Source organism: Daphnia carinata, chromosome 6 (assembly GCF_022539665.2).
Source record: "Daphnia carinata strain CSIRO-1 chromosome 6, CSIRO_AGI_Dcar_HiC_V3, whole genome shotgun sequence".
Classification (NCBI taxonomy): Eukaryota; Metazoa; Arthropoda; class Branchiopoda; order Diplostraca; family Daphniidae; genus Daphnia; species Daphnia carinata.
In genome coordinates this window covers 3558701-3576289 of record NC_081336.1, presented here as the reverse complement: position 1 = coordinate 3576289, position 17589 = coordinate 3558701, and the positions used below count along the sequence as shown (strand labels likewise).

The 17589-nt window shown below is 42.0% G+C and overlaps 2 protein-coding genes and 3 long non-coding RNA genes across 5 annotated transcripts in view; all 5 read right to left on the bottom strand.

Moving 5' to 3' along the window:
• LOC130689811 (eukaryotic translation initiation factor 3 subunit F-like) overlaps nucleotides 1-17589 on the bottom strand; it is an 86764-nt gene that overhangs the window by 9834 nt on the left and 59341 nt on the right. The window lies entirely within an intron of this gene.
• LOC130689818 (uncharacterized) lies at nucleotides 2859-3517 on the bottom strand. The gene is made up of 3 exons (XR_009000821.1): nucleotides 3312-3517; nucleotides 3058-3241; nucleotides 2859-2994 (listed from the first exon to the last, which is right to left on the bottom strand). It is a non-coding gene; the product is annotated as an uncharacterized LOC130689818 (long non-coding RNA).
• On the bottom strand, nucleotides 5651-6480 carry LOC130689816 (uncharacterized). The gene is made up of 4 exons (XR_009000819.2): nucleotides 6354-6480; nucleotides 6162-6284; nucleotides 5914-6097; nucleotides 5651-5826 (listed from the first exon to the last, which is right to left on the bottom strand). It is a non-coding gene; the product is annotated as an uncharacterized LOC130689816 (long non-coding RNA).
• On the bottom strand, nucleotides 7060-8275 carry LOC130689817 (uncharacterized). Its single transcript, XR_009000820.2, has 3 exons — nucleotides 7615-8275; nucleotides 7397-7553; nucleotides 7060-7179 (listed from the first exon to the last, which is right to left on the bottom strand). It is a non-coding gene; the product is annotated as an uncharacterized LOC130689817 (long non-coding RNA).
• LOC130689806 (pecanex-like protein 1) lies at nucleotides 8963-17363 on the bottom strand. Its single transcript, XM_057512747.2, has 14 exons — nucleotides 17036-17363; nucleotides 16895-16966; nucleotides 16651-16826; nucleotides 16273-16582; nucleotides 15848-16215; nucleotides 15379-15779; nucleotides 15113-15319; nucleotides 14992-15051; nucleotides 12020-14931; nucleotides 11712-11960; nucleotides 10738-11647; nucleotides 9679-10676; nucleotides 9476-9616; nucleotides 8963-9409 (listed from the first exon to the last, which is right to left on the bottom strand). Exons 1-14 carry the CDS (start codon nucleotides 17114-17116, stop codon nucleotides 9233-9235), a joined length of 7062 nt encoding a protein of 2353 aa, XP_057368730.2. The 5' UTR covers nucleotides 17117-17363; the 3' UTR covers nucleotides 8963-9232.

The window sequence follows — 17589 nt, the reverse complement described above, 5'->3', positions numbered from 1 at the left end:
TGAATCCTGTATAACAGCAATCCTTTATAGTTCTGTCACAACTAGAAGCCTCAAATAATTCTCCTTCTGTTGCTAAAGAACAACTTGTCCTTTACGTTCAGAATGTTGGTGAAGCTGTGTACTTAAATGGCCCTAAAGATGTTTCACTTCGCTGGCATTGCAGCGAAGAACATCATTCATGGACTCTTTAGGTATGAAAAGAACTTTCTTGAAATTTTTTTAAATTTATGACGAAGCATTTCTCCTCCTTTTTGCCAAACCTAAAAAAAAATGTTTATCCAATAGGAAAGGATTTTCAGCATACTGGGAACACAACTATCGACAATGCAACATTCTACGGGTGCTATTTTATCATTCAAGAGCCTTATACAATGATTTTCATCTGCAATTTGTATGGCCTTTCCCAAGCTTCTGCCAGAAGTTGAATCTATGAGTGTAAGTCACATGAGCAACAATTGAGATGCTTAATGGTGTTGTTTTTCTTTTCTCAGTATAGGTTAATAGTAACATTGGATCTGAAAAGATTCTTGGTTGGGGCAAGACACTGAATAAATTGTAATGATTGGATGGTTAACATGACATTTCTCTACTTCATTCGGATTCCCGAGACGGTATTTAATATTTAAAAAATTGAAGTGCATATCTGGGCTCCCTTCCTTTCCGTAGCCCCGTTTCCCCTTGACTCATAATAAGCCCGTAGGGGGTCATGCCCCTACTGTACGGTATATATAAAAATAACATATACCGAGGTTTGGAGGGCTCTGGCCGGAAAGGGGACGTGGGGGTCCGCTTAGTCCGATGATGTCTTCACGGAGGGCGACGTGGCTACCCACAAATCCGAACTAAAGGTTAATCGCTCCAGTAAAAATGTTCCAAATCTTCGGCTCTTCTTCCGGCTTCTCTTAGCCAATCACTGGGTAATCTCCCCGGTGGGTCAACAAGGCAGTGTCTCCCCCTGCCTGGGTTGACGGCAACTTTTGAAAGGGCTATTGTGCCTTTTTAAAGTTGCAAAATCATTTATATGTGCAGAGAAATGCCAATACAATTTATTTTTTTTAAACAAAAAAAGCAAAATTAGTGTTTTTAACTTTAGTCTTACTATACGTTTTTTTTTCCTTGCTGTTATTCCACACCCAGCCACAATGTATGTATTATCATTGGTTATTGATACATACCTGAGACTTATTTGTTTTGATGAAGCTTTCAATTTTGACTCATTGGGGAATCGAACCCTGGATGTTCGGCATACCGCGCCGATGCTCTACCAATGAGCCATGAATCGTATGATATATCTAAATTTTTTATTATCGCATATCATATGTTATCGTCTAGCTGTTTGTGCAGTCTTGCACAAACCTTATTGGTTTCTTAATGTCTATAGCTCTGTGGTAGAGCGTTTAGCTGTGATACCTGTTACCCTGGGTTCAAATCACAGTTGATATATAAAAATTGAAGTAAATTAATTGTAGAAAAGAAAATTGCACCATTTCATTTCAATTTTATTCTAAGTGTAAATGTAAGTCCGTAACTGACAAGAAAAAAGCCAACTTGTCATCACATGATTCATGGCTCATTGGTAGAGCATCGTCGCGGTATGCCGAATATCCAGGGTTCGATTCCCCAATGAGTCAAAATTGAAAGCTTAATCAAAACAAATAAGTCTCAGGAATGTATCAATAACCAATGATAATACATACATTGTGGATGGGTGTGGAAAAACAGCAAGGGAAAAAAAGCGCATAGTAAGACTAAAGTTAAAAACACTAATTTTGCTTTTTTTGTTTAAAAAAAATAAATTGAATTGGCATTTCTCTGCACATATAAATGATTTTGCAACTTTAAAAAGGCACAATAGCCCTTTCAAAAGTTGCCGTCAACCCAGGCAGGGGGAGACACTGCCTTGTTGACCCACCGGGGAGATTACCCAGTGATTGGCTAAGAGAAGCCGGAAGAAGAGCCGAAGATTTGGAACATTTTTACTGGAGCGATTAACCTTTAGTTCGGATTTGTGGGTAGCCACGTCGCCCTCCGTGAAGACATCATCGGACTAAGCGGACCCCCACGTCCCCTTTCCGGCCAGAGCCCTCCAAACCTCGGTATATGTTATTTTTATATATACCGTACAGTAGGGGCATGACCCCCTACGGGCTTATTATGAGTCAAGGGGAAACGGGGCTACGGAAAGGAAGGGAGCCCAGATATGCACTTCAATTTTTTAAATATTAAATACCGTCTCGGGAATCCGAATGAAGTAGAGAAATGTCATGTTAACCATCCAATCATTACAATTTATTCAGTGTCTTGCCCCAACCAAGAATCTTTTCAGATCCAATGTTACTATTAACCTATACTGAGAAAAGAAAAACAACACCATTAAGCATCTCAATTGTTGCTCATGTGACTTACACTCATAGATTCAACTTCTGGCAGAAGCTTGGGAAAGGCCATACAAATTGCAGATGAAAATCATTGTATAAGGCTCTTGAATGATAAAATAGCACCCGTAGAATGTTGCATTGTCGATAGTTGTGTTCCCAGTATGCTGAAAATCCTTTCCTATTGGATAAACATTTTTTTTTAGGTTTGGCAAAAAGGAGGAGAAATGCTTCGTCATAAATTTAAAAAAATTTCAAGAAAGTTCTTTTCATACCTAAAGAGTCCATGAATGATGTTCTTCGCTGCAATGCCAGCGAAGTGAAACATCTTTAGGGCCATTTAAGTACACAGCTTCACCAACATTCTGAACGTAAAGGACAAGTTGTTCTTTAGCAACAGAAGGAGAATTATTTGAGGCTTCTAGTTGTGACAGAACTATAAAGGATTGCTGTTATACAGGATTCATTCACACAAGATGGTACCTGTCATTAGACAATTTGCATACTCTATTACTTTACCTCATACCTTAATGGTAATGCACTCTGTGTTTTTTCAACTGTAGGCTCACTCTTCCATCCTGTAACACTTCCAGACTTGACTTGATCCCCCACTAAAATTCTGTGAATGCAAAATAATAGCATTAAAAATACTTTTTTGATATGACAAAAAACCGAAAAGTACCTAATCCATGTTTTATGTTGAACTCATGCCATTTCTGGGTTTTCGTACCACACCCACTTTCGGCCCAAATACGATCCCACAATTGTTCATTTCCTTCGCTGCATGGACTTATTACTAACGATTCTTTTAGTGCAACACTAACAGAATTTAAATTTAACACACTGTCAGGTGGTGGACTGAATCACTAAACAATAAATAATTGTTTTTTAAAATTCTATACTTATTTTGAATTATTATTTGAAAAGTTTAGGTACCTGTCTGTGTTCGCCTAATGCCAACTCATCCTCACGTTCAGTTAGGGATGAGTTTGGAAAAACCTCCTTCACTGTTTGGAAAGTGTCCCGTTCTAATTTGTTTTGTTTTTTACAGTAACTGAGCTGATAGACTCAAAATTTCAGCTAAAAAACACAAATACAATCATTAGGTATTTGGCCCTACCATCCTTAGTTTTGTTGTTATCTAATATTCTATGCAATAATTGAGCCTGCAGGTTCATAGTTTGATCTAATAAACAATAATTAATAATTGAAAACCAATACAATAATCTTTATACTTACCATCCTTATCTTTTATTATATTATCCATTTTTAAATATTTTTGTCCAGCCACGCGTTTTCTCCAGCCACGCTACCCAACTAACTGCCATTGGGATCCAATGGACTCAAATTGCCTACATGCCTGTAATAACGAGTCTGACCGGTAGATGGCTATGGGGAGAAAAAAAAGAAAAAAGTGAGATTTTTTATTTATTTTTTTTTTTGGTAAAACGGATTGCCATATCTTCAGGAGAAATAATAGCATTGCATACTTACATCCATTAAAACTTAAGAGATTTCAACTGCGGGGCAAGCGAAACGGCCGACATGGCTATCACCGTTGATCGACGCCAAACGCAAACGAGTGACAATCATTTCCATGAGATCGCTGAGCAATAGCTGATTTCTCCGGTAGGTGCCTGTGGAAAATGGAGGCCACCAAAATATTTCTAGGTTGATACCTAATATTTCTGCTGCGTTGCGCTAGCGCTATAGCGTACTGGCACGCTAGCATTGCATCAAATATTCGATATATTTCAAAAATAATTGATTTAGTGAAAAATATGGCAATTTATGCGGATTCAGCATTCAGTTTTGAGTATATCTTGTGATATTCAACCAATTTCTGATGAGTGTCAGGTTTTGCAGAAAAAATTTTTAAGCCCGACTAAATAAGCCCGACTTTTCTTATTTTTTCGTCTTTTGCGCTTAATTTAAAAACCATAAGGCTCATTGGAAAATACGTTTGATGTTTTCGTGACCAGCATTCAATTCTGAATCGAAATCATGTATTTTAAGCGAAATTTAAAATTTATCCAAAAATGAAAAAGTGCAAAGGCTATGCCTTACCGCTTTTGTCAAAATCGACCAAAAAATGACACCTCTTGGAATTTTATGAAAATCACGCAGTATAACCCAAATTTAACGCTTAATTAAATGTTTAATTTAATTTAATGGACTGCTTGGTGTTGTGAAACTTGTGGGTTTTTTTTTTTTTTTGCTCTGTTTTCGAAAGATTTCACATATTTTTGGTGTATTTACAATAAAAGTTACAAATTACAACTATTCATCTGCCGGCATTGCTTTCTGAACTTTATTGTTTAGAACTGCAAACTGTAAAACAGTTATGAAGCCATGTAAAGTTGGACCTGGTTTTAAGAAGGAAATCAGTATTCAGGTCGTAAATTTGTAAACTAGGAACTTCTTGATAATTGTTGATTCATCGTCTCAATTTTATCTAGAGGGTAGAAGCACAATCCAGTTGGTAAGTGTACAACTCGAGTATTACTTTCATGCTTCATCCTTATGTGGAGTTGAAGGTTGATTTGCCAGGTCAGGCTCATTAGTAGTTTTTTACAATTGGATTTATTCTTATATTTATTCCTATTTTTTAGCTCTTGGATTACATCATTCACTTACTGGAAGGTTGAACCGTTGAGGCTGCAGACTATCTGATGAAAGCCTGCCACATATTTTTCACTGATACAAACCTTTTTCATCACCAAAGCTAGCACTCTGTATGTCTTAACGACGAAGAATTTCTCGAAAAACAAGACGCCATCAAATATGAAAACATAATCGCCATCTCTTGGCAATATCTTCAACGTACAATGTCAACAGTACCGTGGACAATGATACCAACCGTGCAACCAACGCCATCTTTTGTGCAACATGCCCAACAAACCACGACATCTTTTGTGCGGTATTCCCAACACACAATGCCATCTGTTACAGAATGTTCTCAGCATGCAATCTTTTCAACGCCTTCTCTGCACTTCGTTCAACGTCAACTGTCGTCCAATTCCTTCAACCGCGACTGAGAGATCTCTTCAACTCTACCTGCTGTACAACCTCCATCTGTATCACAGCTTCAGCACCACCTTGTCTGCTACTTTCCAAACCTACGTGATGTGCAACTGTTTTCAGCACCTATTGTGGAGGCAAATGTCATTGCTACATAGTTAAAGCTTTGAATACAGTCTGGAGCTGTTCATCCAAACCAACATTAAATTAGGAACAAATACTGGAAAATGTAAATGGTAAACTAGCTGCCGGAAGAAACGCATTAATTCCTTTTCGCAACTTTAAATACAGGTTGCCCACTCGGTCCTGCAATGATCGTGTTGATTTTTTACTCCTCGGGTGGGTTGTTTTCGAAGCGGGTCGGCTGGGTTACGAGATCGCACAACTTGCCATTGGACTCCATCACCTTCGATAATCGGACCACTAATGGCTTGTCCCAATAACCAAGAATTGATTATTCATGTTAGCATCATCAAATTTTTCAGTGATTATGACATTAGAGACCATTTTGGCATACCATTCGGACCTCCTTATTTGAGTGGCGCTCTTTCAGCTGCCATTTCATCCGATTAACCCCACGCCCGATCATAGCTGATCGGGGACGAGCTCTAAAATATGTCCGTAAGGCAATAACCAGTTAGTCCAAAGCGTTGGTACATACGTACTTTGTGGCCTTTGGTTGTGTGAAGATAAGCTCCATCCTGCATAGACGCCAAGCGTAGTACAAGTTGATTATAAGACGATTCAACTACTATTCCGAAATACCGTTCAAGAGCTCTTTTCACTAAGTGGCGCTAGTCAGTTGAATGCTATTCCGACAGCATCTTTTATTCGCAGATAACGTTCTATACACTACTTGAAACTTGTCTTCAAAATTTTTATCTGCAACTAAAAACATTTTAAATTAAAAAAGAGGTATTGTGAAAGACAAATAATAAGTAATAAATAATTATTTACCAGTATTGACTTTATTTCAGTTGTAACAGGAGATCCTTCAACTACATGACTGTCACCTCAGCAATCTGCTTAAATATGGGAAACCCAAATGAAAAAAACCTTTAGTTCCAAATAAGCCTGATAGTTGTTAAACAACTATTCAAAAACCGAAAGAACTAACAGTTTCAAGTGTATGCCTTGCAGAAATAAAAATATCAGCCTTAAGCTATAGCAAAGTTTGAGGCATACCTTCACCTACAAAACATAAAAAAGGTAGCTGTTAGTCTGCAATAGTTGCTGAATGATCAATCCATCAAGATGTACACATTTGTCCTATGATATAACAGCAAACACTGTGTGACCTAAGATATGCTTATACAACAATTATTCAAACCTGTTTTCCCAGTTGCAAGGAATGAGATTCCACAACCATTTCCTATTGGCTGGTTGTCACAGCTGAATAGTGGGAATGCTGTTGGGCCAATCTGTAAAACACATCCATCGTTCATGATCGGTGGATCATGATGATGTATAAATGATGTATGTAAGCAGCCCTGGGGGGCTGCTTACATACATGTCAACAGTAGAAATGCTGCTAGGGCTATCTGTAAAAGACATTATACATCCTTTATGATCTAACATATGTAGACAGAGATAATTCAAAGGTTATTTCTAATTTACGAGATCGTCTGTTGGCTGGTTCCAACACGTGCATAATGGAACCGCTGTAAAGACAGATTTTTCTTGACAAACGAGACGTGAAAAAATACAAAAACTCGAGGCAATGTCGGTGCTGCAACTAGAGAAAAAGGATACATAGCCGGAAGCGTTAGGCCTTCCGAAATACCTGAAAACAAAATAGAAAATATTTCTTTGCAACAAGTTAAACAGCAAATAAAGTTTAAAGAAACTATTAAAAAAATTTGCTTAAATTTCAAGAATATAACCCCAGATAAGATGTTTTCTAATCCCAAGGTTGTACGCTAAGTCCATTGTAAAATAAATTCCATCATATTCAATCGCTTTAAGCTTTACAACATTTTTTGTTGGTAATCAGCGTCTACCTGGAAGCTTTTGGGCTCGAACGAATTTTCAGACAGGAGCGTGTCGATTAATTGCGCACTTGCATTTGCTGCAATATTATTGGTTGTCAACTAACATTTTCGGTTTTAAATGATACGGCGAATTATTACGGCTAGGTATGCAGCTGTAGCTCAAAAACTGAAATAATAATGAGTCACGGAGAAAAGAGGTCACAGAAAAGAAGAGAACTGAGATTTACCTTGCAAATGTATAATATGTGGAATTCCACGGCATGGAGGGAGAGATGTGTATTACACACAGAAACTTCTGGCTGGGGCTCCTAACAGCACTTTTCCCTCCCACGTATATATGAAACTTCTCTCAACATTCATTACAATTATTTACCTATAAAAATAAAAGAGAAAAATCAGTACAAAAAATGTAAGCTTAGGGAACTTACATGAAACATGTGCTTCCTCCAACATCCACTTTTTATTGATTTTCCATTTCCACTTCAAACACTTTGACGTTGGGTTCCACATTAGTATGATTGAAGCTTTGGTTGTTATCCAACTTCCGTAAAAGAAATGAAAGCATCACTACCACCAAATTAGGGGGTTGAGTTTGAAATGCTGAATTTAGTGCTGGTTATCTTCAGGAGTCTCGGAGCTACCTAAATAAGACACCACGCTGTGAAAACGATCTTAACTGGCAAGGTATAGCAGCAATTGAAAGACAAAACAGATAGAATAATGGCCTTCTTCTAGGTAAGTTACATCCGCCATTGCCTCTAATAGTTATCGCTTTCCAGTGCTCAAAATCTTCTCGTTCGAATTTCAATATCCAACTTTCACTGGATACATCTCCAATTACCAAATCTTCATTTCGGAATTGGTGATTTTGGTAGGAGTGCCCTAAAATCTTGCCATTGACACTAAAGCCATGGTTAAGCAACTCCACGTGGTGATGAGAGAGAGGACGTCGCGTACGGTAAGCTTAACATTGTGTCACGTCAGAAGCTATGAACTGATTGACCGCCATTTTGAAACAAAGCGAATAAGAAACGACTAAAACTTAAAACCTACCACGCTAGTCTTCTGGCTTGTATGTTTTTAGCAATTTTTCGTTTTTGTTCAATTGGAAACACTAAAACGTGCAAACTTTCAACTCTTTTTCCCATTATAACAGTCTATAATTAGAAAACATTTTGCTATGGCAATGTTGACAGGATAGATTGCCAGTTTTCTTCTAGGAGAAAAGCCAGCAATTAGCAACGACTTTCGCGCCAGGACGCACCTGACAAACAAACAAACGCCAGGACGCACAGAAACAACCATACCATACTGGCGCGACGGCTGAAGCAGACTGATTGGTCTACGCAGCTTTGAGAAGAATGCCATCTAGTAACGTAAAAGTGCGTTTGCCACATTTGAGCACGGATTCAGATGCTTCGCTTTCCTTAACAGGAAACAAACAAAATCCAAAATCGGACGTCATTTTGTGCCGTTATTATCTCAGCCACACAATAACGTCCTTTTGATCACGGCTACACTAAAAAAAGCTCACATCACTCAGGTACGTCTATGGCAGATTGACGTTCACGGGTTTCAGTTCAAATTATATTCCACGCATTCATATACTATTGACAATGTTTGTAAATCACAGTGGTCCTTTCATAATCAATGTCAAACAATACACATTTTGGTTAACACAAAACTATTTACAAACAAATTTCGCCAAAACGAATTCGGAGTTGACATTTCAAATCAAATCACCTGTTTTTGAGCCTATTCGACTCAAACGAAAAAAAAAAAGAAAAGAAAAGAGATAATTGAAAAATTTCAATTTTGGAAAACTAATCTGCGATTTCCTTGGCTTTAATCTTTAATCAGGACGCTTGATTCCCCAAGGCTGGTGCTAGCAAATGATACTGGTTCAACCGCCGATTCGGCAATTGGCACGTATTTATCTTCCATTAGCAAGAGAAGGATGACGCGATCCACGTGCGATCTTTGTCGCGAATCTGGATGATTAGGCACCCAACGATGTACCACCTACATTTCATTCAAACAAGAATAAAACTCATTTTTTCCCTAATGAATGAAATTTATTTCTGTTACCAGTCCTTCCATGCCCGCCTCAGGCAACCACGACTTCCAATACGATTTTCCTCCTTGGTTACGAATTGTTGGGCTTGGCCAGAGAACGTCAATGCGCCGGCCAAGATTGATGGTATCGTAAACTTGATTGGGATCAACAATCTTTGAAAGACGAACAAAATTTAGGTTCAGTTATGATGTTGTCTAAAATAAAGGTATTTTACCTTAACCAGTTGATCAACAGAAATCCGGCTGTCCATAAAAGCCTCTGTTTCGTACAGAGGCCGGTCTGTGTCCGCAGTTTCAAGCCGATCAAAACGATCACGTCTGGAGCGATCTCGTCGGCGGCTCCGTTCTCTTGCGCCACGTCTTTCATCTTCACCAGTTCGTCCGGAAGAATTTCTCTGCCGAGACACAGCACCAGCTCCTGATTCTGCTGCTTGACGCCGTAAACGAACATCCCGCTCTTGTGACTCCGAACCTCGACTAGAACGTCTTTCACGTACGGACGGTGCACTCCCATTAAGCGTCCCACTTCCCATTGGAGTTGATGTGGCCGTCGTGGCAGCGGCGGCTGTCGCAGCTGCTACGGAATCTCTTTCAGCTAGCATACCTGCTAAGCTAATAAGAGTAGAGCCGGATGGTTTCCTCAACGTCCCACTCATAGTGGACGCAATGCTGCCTCTCTGAGTACCCAGCGAACTCCGCGGACTCGATCCTCGTGCTGGATTGAATGCAAACGAAGTCATTCCAGCGTTGGAAGCGTTAAGAGCGGCGTAGGTTCCAAGACCCATCGGGCCGAGCGCACTGCTAGTTGATCCTGTGAAACTACATGTGAAAGCGGGATACCCTCTGCCAACAGATGTCGTTGTCGTGGTAGCATTCAAACTGCCCGCAGTTGTTGCTGTTGACATCAAATTTGAACGAAGATTTTCCAAACTGATTTCCACATCACCACATTGCACTCCACCAGATCCTCCTACTCCGGATCCACCGCTAGAACAGCCTTCTCCGCAACGCGTTCTCAATCTTCGGAAAAAGGCTAGAGCGGCCTTCTGAATAGCATGGATGCTTAACGGCCCACCCAGAGTGCCCCGGATTTGCGGATGGGTTTCAGCGAATGATGTCATTAGCGGCGAAACATAGATTGGATAACCAATCGGCTGATCACATGAAGAGTTGATGATATTCCGTAGCACCTGTTTAGCGTTCTGTATACTCCCTATGAAAATACTAAAATTTATAAAACTCAATAAACAAAACGAAAATTCTATTGTTCTCACCTCTTTCTTGATTGCGGTTCCGTAAGTAAACGAGCTCTTGTTGCTGTCCAGCCCAAAGACCGCGGACACATTCCCGGTTCAACTTGATAACTCGGAAGCTGAGAAATCTCTTGTTGAGCATAATGATTTTATACTCATCCGAGTTGTCATCGACGACGTGTCTCAAAGCGAGTAATGATGGGACACCTGACAAAACGGCTCGTCTCCAAGCTGGATCTCCTTCGTGGGAAATTACTAGTTTCTCTTCATGACCGCCGATGGCTTCATAAAGTACGCTGGGGTCATCGTACTCGTCTGGGCAAGTGAAATGATCTTGATGCAACTTGAGCGACATTCGGACACCTGGCGCTACGACGCGGCGTAAAAGTTCCATGTCGTTAAATACCCACTCATCACGGAACGAAGTGATACGGAAATCTCCCTTGAAGAGAGCGTGCAGTCCGTACAAGAAGAATTCGACACTAGATAGGGCCGAATGGGCAGCCGAACCAAGGGCTCGACGACCCAAAAGGCTGAGAGCCAGGCAAAGGGAAACAAGCAAGGAATCGCGCCCGCTATCAACGGGTTTCTCGCGACGTCCGGCACAGTACTTGATCCAACTGAGGTAGACGGAACAAAAGCTAAAGCGGGTGATTCCAGGCACGTGATAGTCATAATCTTCATCGATGTTGATATTGAAGACTGGGTCGAGATCAGCAAAGGAACGATCCGATGACATGGACTGGAGCGCTTCGACAATCGCCGGGTTGCTAAGCCAGTCTTCCAATCTAGGCGACCGCGTCACGTAATATATGACGCTCTTGACGTAATACGTGACCAAGATCCGACGCAAGTCGAAGACGTGCAACATACTAGCCGCGTTGTTATCTGAAATGCTGTAGCCTTCCAGGACGTATTTGGTAGCCATGACCTAATAATTAATAAACTGGTTTTAAAAACAATTCAGGTACAATGCAATTAATGAATAAAAATACCTGCCACGCCAGCCATCTCTGATTAAACGCAGCATTTCCACCCAGCATGTGAGGTAAGTGGCCAGGTTCACAGCAACAGCACGTATCATCTTCTTCGACACCTTCCGAAATGGCCTCCACTTCGCGCTGCTGACAATAAGTGCCACGGAATTCCAGTCCGCGGACTTGAAACGTCACTACTCCATTGCCCAGCTCGACTAGATGGACGAGGCAATTGAGGTTCTCTGACGCCAGCACGTAGCAGTCACCCTAAGAAATTCAAATAGTCAATTAAAGAGTTCATTTTTCTCGTCAATTCGTTTTTATACCTGACTGATGGGACCACCCCAACGACCGAGCATCAGGTCACCGGCCAGCGATTGTTGCAACGAACGTGTTAAATGCTCGTAAAAGATGGAATTGAGGTTGTTGTCGTCTCCGCCTGGGTTCCGTGTCGGTTCCAGTTGACTGGCCAGCCGGGTATTAGAAGCGTCTACCCGTCTCGTTTTATAGTCTCGTTCCCAGAACTTGATAGGCCGGGCGTAAGACGTAAAAAAAATGGCACTACCCAAGAACGGACTTAACGGGGCCGACATCACTGACGATACGGCAGCCTGAACAAACAGCATAGCCGAATGGGGTACGCTGAACGGCTGGGCAAAAGCGTGGAACGCAGAGCCCCAAGTGATCTGCCACGGGGCGATGTAAGTAATGATGAACTGGATCTTGAGCAGGAATTCGGCCACTTTGGACAACAGCAGGCTGACGATAAAGTAATCGACGAGGAAAGTTTCCGAGTAACCAGCACTGGCCAAATCCTTGCCAAACAGTAACTTGGCAAAGGTGATGATAAGGTATTGAGACGAAGGGTCTGTCAAACAGGACCGAACGGCTTTGGTACCGCAGACGACGGCCAGAAGTGTACCAGCTGGTAATCCAAACTTGGCGACTAGTGTAGGTGAATCGCGAGTCATCACATCCAGGAAGAGAACGGGCAGGAGAACGTAGCGTTCCAGCATAGTTAACCATAAGTACGTCCGTTCGAACCACATGAGTCGGGCCGGCTGATGAACTTCAAACTGGTTGTGCTCAGCAGAGCGCATCAGCGGTCTGGAGAAGCAGAGCCAAGGTAATTGCTTCCTTAATTGGGGAACTAGATAATGAAGCAAGAAACCAAGGGCGGATGGTGCCATCCACAACACTTCACCTAAGACGGGTTGTAACTGTCGGCTAGTGAAGACGGTGCTACAGTGAACGCCGAATACTAAGATGGCCACTAGCGGGCAGACAATAGCGTCCGAACGGAGGCGTGCCACGATCGTTTCACGCATCTGCCGAGGAAGTGAATCTTCTTCCTCCTCATTGGGAAGGACCTTTTCGTCCGGTTTGCCTTCTTCTTTTGTTCCACTCACGTCCTTTTGAGTTGCCAGCTGGATTATCCAGCTCCAAAGAGTTGAGGGATCCGAAGAGCAACGACTGACGTGATAACATGAGGCGATTAATAGACCACAATAAGCTGAGAAGAGGATGTGTTGAGGGTTGGCTGGCTCTTTTAAACCAGCAAAAGCAGGTCCAAAGAGAAGAGCTACCAAAAAACATGATCGCAACACAACAAAAATAGCTGAACTAAGGCCGGTAACAGCTGTTCCTCCAAATACGTGAATGTCTACTTGTTCCAGAATATGAACGGTAAATGTAGAAATCTGCGGCAAAAGGCCCAGGCTGAAGATGGCCGGGAAACCGAGGATGAGAATCAATAAAAAAATTTTTAGGATTGACAATTGTTCGGGACTGCCCCACTCGACACCGTAGAGATAAGTAGATCGGCCAGTACGATTGTTGGCGTAGTAGTCGGCCAGCAGGAGAAGAGAGACCATAACGATGAAATAAACTGGACGGCTGAAAGCCACCAGTCGATTGAAGCCGTGAGTGGGCGAAGCTGCATCGGGCTGGACACTTTTGAGCATCGAGTACTGGCATCCAGCGCAAACCAGGCAGAAGAGAAAGGCGTAAGCATCTTGGAGAAGTCCAGAGCGAAGTACTAGGGCCGTCAGGATACTGACAGTCAGGGCCAAGAGGACGCAAAGGGCACTGTCCCATGACGAAACGTTGCGGTCCAGCAGAGCCAGGAGGGCCAGACGATCGAAGCGAATTTTGACAGATCCTGAAGTGGGGGAATTAGACCACGGACACTTTGGCCATAATTTGAAACGGTAGTATCGTCTGCTCTTAACAAGAGGCAATATCGGAGGTGATTGAAGTTCTTCCGGTTCCGATCCATTATTTCGTAATCTAACAGCTTCGTTGTGATTGTTGTTGGCATTGGGCAAACTATTTACACGACCCAAAGCTTCAGCCACACTATCTACCATGTTTGGCAGGCCAAACGGGTTTTGATGATGACGAGCACCGTGTCCATGATGGCGTTCTCCACTTCCCGGACCAAGATTGGTTGCACTGATAAACTGTAAAGGACTTCGGCCAGTATGTAGATTGTACAACAGGTACTGCATCGTGTTGGATCCAAAATATTCGGCCACGTTGGTTGCTTCTACTGCGGCTGGATTGGACGTCGTCGATCCAGCTCCATGGCTCCGTCGATCTCGATCCCGACTACTTCGGCTTCGTAAACAATCAGGCCGCTCTGTTTCTCGTCGCCTTTCCTTTGGACATGGTTGAAACAGCACAGTTGGACTATCTGGAACGACTACTGTTAACGCTGAGCTCAAGCTGATGGATGAACTGCTCAAATGTTCACCAGGCATAGCGCTATTTCCAGGAGTGGACAAGTGGGTAATGCGCGTTGCTGTAGAAACATTGGCTCCCGAATTGGCCGAGATATCCGAGGCCTGCGTACCAGTGCCGGAAAACCACGGAAAGGTGGATGGGGGTAGGACGAAGGTGGACGGCACAGCAATCGGTTCCACGACCCGCTTCACATCGTGGTCCTTCCTCTCGAGAGGAACACTGGCAGTGTAGAAAGCATTTGCCCGTCGTCTACGGCGTGGCCTGTTTGTGCATGGTTTCCGATTACGTGCTTGACCTGTTGCACCTGTACTGCTGCTTCCATATGCCTCATCTTCTAACATTGCTACCATGTTATTACCAGACGATTCAATCGGATGACGTCTCCGTCTGGCTGCTAATTTCCGTCTTTTCGGTGGTGTGAATTGACTTACTTCATCCTGCAATCGTGTAGAATCAGCAACAATTTCATTTTCTTCTTCTTCCGATTCTTCTTCTATGAAAACAATCGTTAAATCAATAATTTAATCGACGGGAAACACGTGAAAATGTTTACCAATTTGACACGTTCCGGAATGTTGACGGCGTTTGGGGATAACTCCTTGATCGCCGGATGCTAAATAGGAAGACGATGATATCAATATGACAAAATTCGAAAAACATTTCATAAATACAACCTGAAGGCTGAGGTAGAGATGAACTGGAAATGGTGGTACTAACAGAAGTGGTTAGTGTAGGAGGCGAACGTAAAGGTAAAGGCAACGTTCGAGGAGGGAGAGGTAGAAGTCGAACAGCTTCGCCTTCCGTGCTATCTGCTGTACTACTAGAACTTGAATTAGATGTCGGCGTGTCTAAATCACGAAGCGGAGCTTGTCCAGTGCGACCTGAATAATATTTTACCACGGTATTTAAAACAATAAATAAAACGTTTCAAATTGCATACCATTGGAAATTTCTGTGGAGGAAATGGGATGAGCTCGCATTGGAGACAGCGCAAAAAGCTGCCGAGTTCGCGATACATTGAGACTATGTAAAGCATCTTGACTGGCTGTGGTACTGCTGCTGGCGCTGCTGCTGACAGGCTGTAGTAGCAGCTGCTTTTGCATGGGCGTGCTAGTCAAGAAGGCAGCCCAGTCGGGAAGTTCATTATTCGCTTTAGCATTAGGGACTAGTAGAGGACTACGCTCTGTAGGCGTTGTTGCTCCAACTACGGCCGTCGCACCAGTTTCGTAGGTGGATAAATCTATTTGTCGTTCGGCATCTCTTTGCTGATGGAACTGTTCGGCGTTTTGGTGCTCTGTAATGGGATCGCATATCACGTAGCTCATGGCTCCTCCCACATTTCTTAATTAAAACCAAATAAATTAATAAAATTAAATCCTCTCAATCCGTCGATAACTGGCTATTCTTACTGAGGGGCAGAAGCTGTTGATGACGGATCAGCTGAACCAGACGAGGTTTCAAGTGCGCTAAGGGTTCGTCGCACAGATGCTAAACCTCCAGTACCAGAAGGACGCGAAATGATTTTATTAGTCAGTTGAACTGAGTCTTCTAAGACAAATCCCAATTCCAAAGATCCACCGCCTTGAAGGCGCGGAGCTGAAATTGTAGTTCTGCTCATCTCGAAAGCTAAGTTAGAGACGTTGGAGAACCGTCGACCACCAGTAGATGGTCGAAGGCAACTCCGTTCAGCCTTTTCTGCCTCCTCCGTGTCTACAGATTTGAGAGACGTCATGGCCTCAGGTGTAAAAGCATCATCGCCATCCACCAACGTGTGGCCCTGATAAAGTCAATAAATATTTTTGGCACAGATAAGAATTCTTTAGGTTATCGCTACCTTAGATTTGGTGATTGACTGCCGCCTTGCTTTCTCTGGCTGGGCATCGAGTGCCAAAATGGCGGGTTCGCTGCTGGCCGAACTGCTTTTACGATGAACGTCAACTTTAACATCACAATGTTGATCACTACTGGCAGTGACACCTGCAGCAGAAAGTTCACATACAGCTTCATTCACTGAAGAAATTGTTCGCCCTTGTTGACTTCGGTTCGATACCGAATGAAAAAACGTATCAGGCACTGTTGGCGAGACACTGTCAGAACGGGTTTCTTTGGTGCTCAGTACTTGTAATTCAATATCTTCAAAATCACTGCAAGAAAATAATTTAAAAATTAAGATTGAGTCTAGAACTTGCATCGAACATATGATTTTACAGACCTATTGGCTTGATTGCCTTTATGACGCAGTCTGTGAATGTCTTGTGGCTGTTCTTCAATGGATTCACTGGTGTCAAACATCAAGTGCAATCTGAGATTGATAACTTTGATTGCAGAGAATGCAATCAGAATTGCACCAGCATAGGCCACCCAGGGGTACCATGTACTACTAGACCACTGAATCAACAGCATGAAATAAATAAAGATTTATTTTTACATTATGGGAATAGTTTAATTATTCTCACCAAGTGAACTAAGAAAGGTGACAAAACAAGAAACATCCACGTGTAAAAGTGGAATGTGTTGCAGAAGAGGTCCTAATTAGAAGATGAATAGAAACACTAGTGAAATTTATTTTTCTACTATTCAACACGTGTGTTTCTTACGTGATGGGGGTCATAGAAAAATCCTCCGGTGACCGAGGCCCATACTCCCTGCCGTAGAATCTCCAGGGTTTGAAACCCCATTCTTGGAGAGTACTGCCGACTTGTTCAGCAGCTGACGTCCACATTAAGAAATATAAAAATAATGCACATGGACGGTTATATCTATGGGGGTTGACAAGTAAACTTTAATCCAAAAATGGTGAGGTGACAGAAACACTATTTCGCAATTCTTTACGTGCTCTTCAAGAAATACCCTTGAGCTGGTAGGATAAAACCATTTTTCTACTCTCTCCCGTTTTTCCATCAAAATACTAAATAAGAGAGGTTGTCAATATTCTCACTCAGGAAATTATTCAAGCCCTATATTTTAATTTTTAGTTTGAGAAAATAATAGATATTAAATAATCCTTGAATATGCAGATTATGCCTTGCTTAATGTAATAAATTTTTCTTTAAATATTCTATTAAATTTCCTAAATGAGGCTAACTGCGTTTTGGTACTCCAGTAACGCCACCTATAGAATGTTATTCTTAGTGTTTCTTACAACCATCAT

Excerpts from the sequence above, each read along its gene's own strand:
- LOC130689806 (XM_057512747.2), bottom strand. The coding sequence starts at position 17,116 with ATGGGGTTTCAAACCCTGGAGATTCTACGGCAGGGAGTATGGGCCTCG. Across the intron at positions 16,216-16,272 it reads AGTCAATCACCAAATCTAAG|GGCCACACGTTGGTGGATGG; the intron begins GTAGCGATAACC and ends TGACTTTATCAG. Across the intron at positions 11,648-11,711 it reads AGAGATGGCTGGCGTGGCAG|GTCATGGCTACCAAATACGT; the intron begins GTATTTTTATTC and ends ATTAATTATTAG.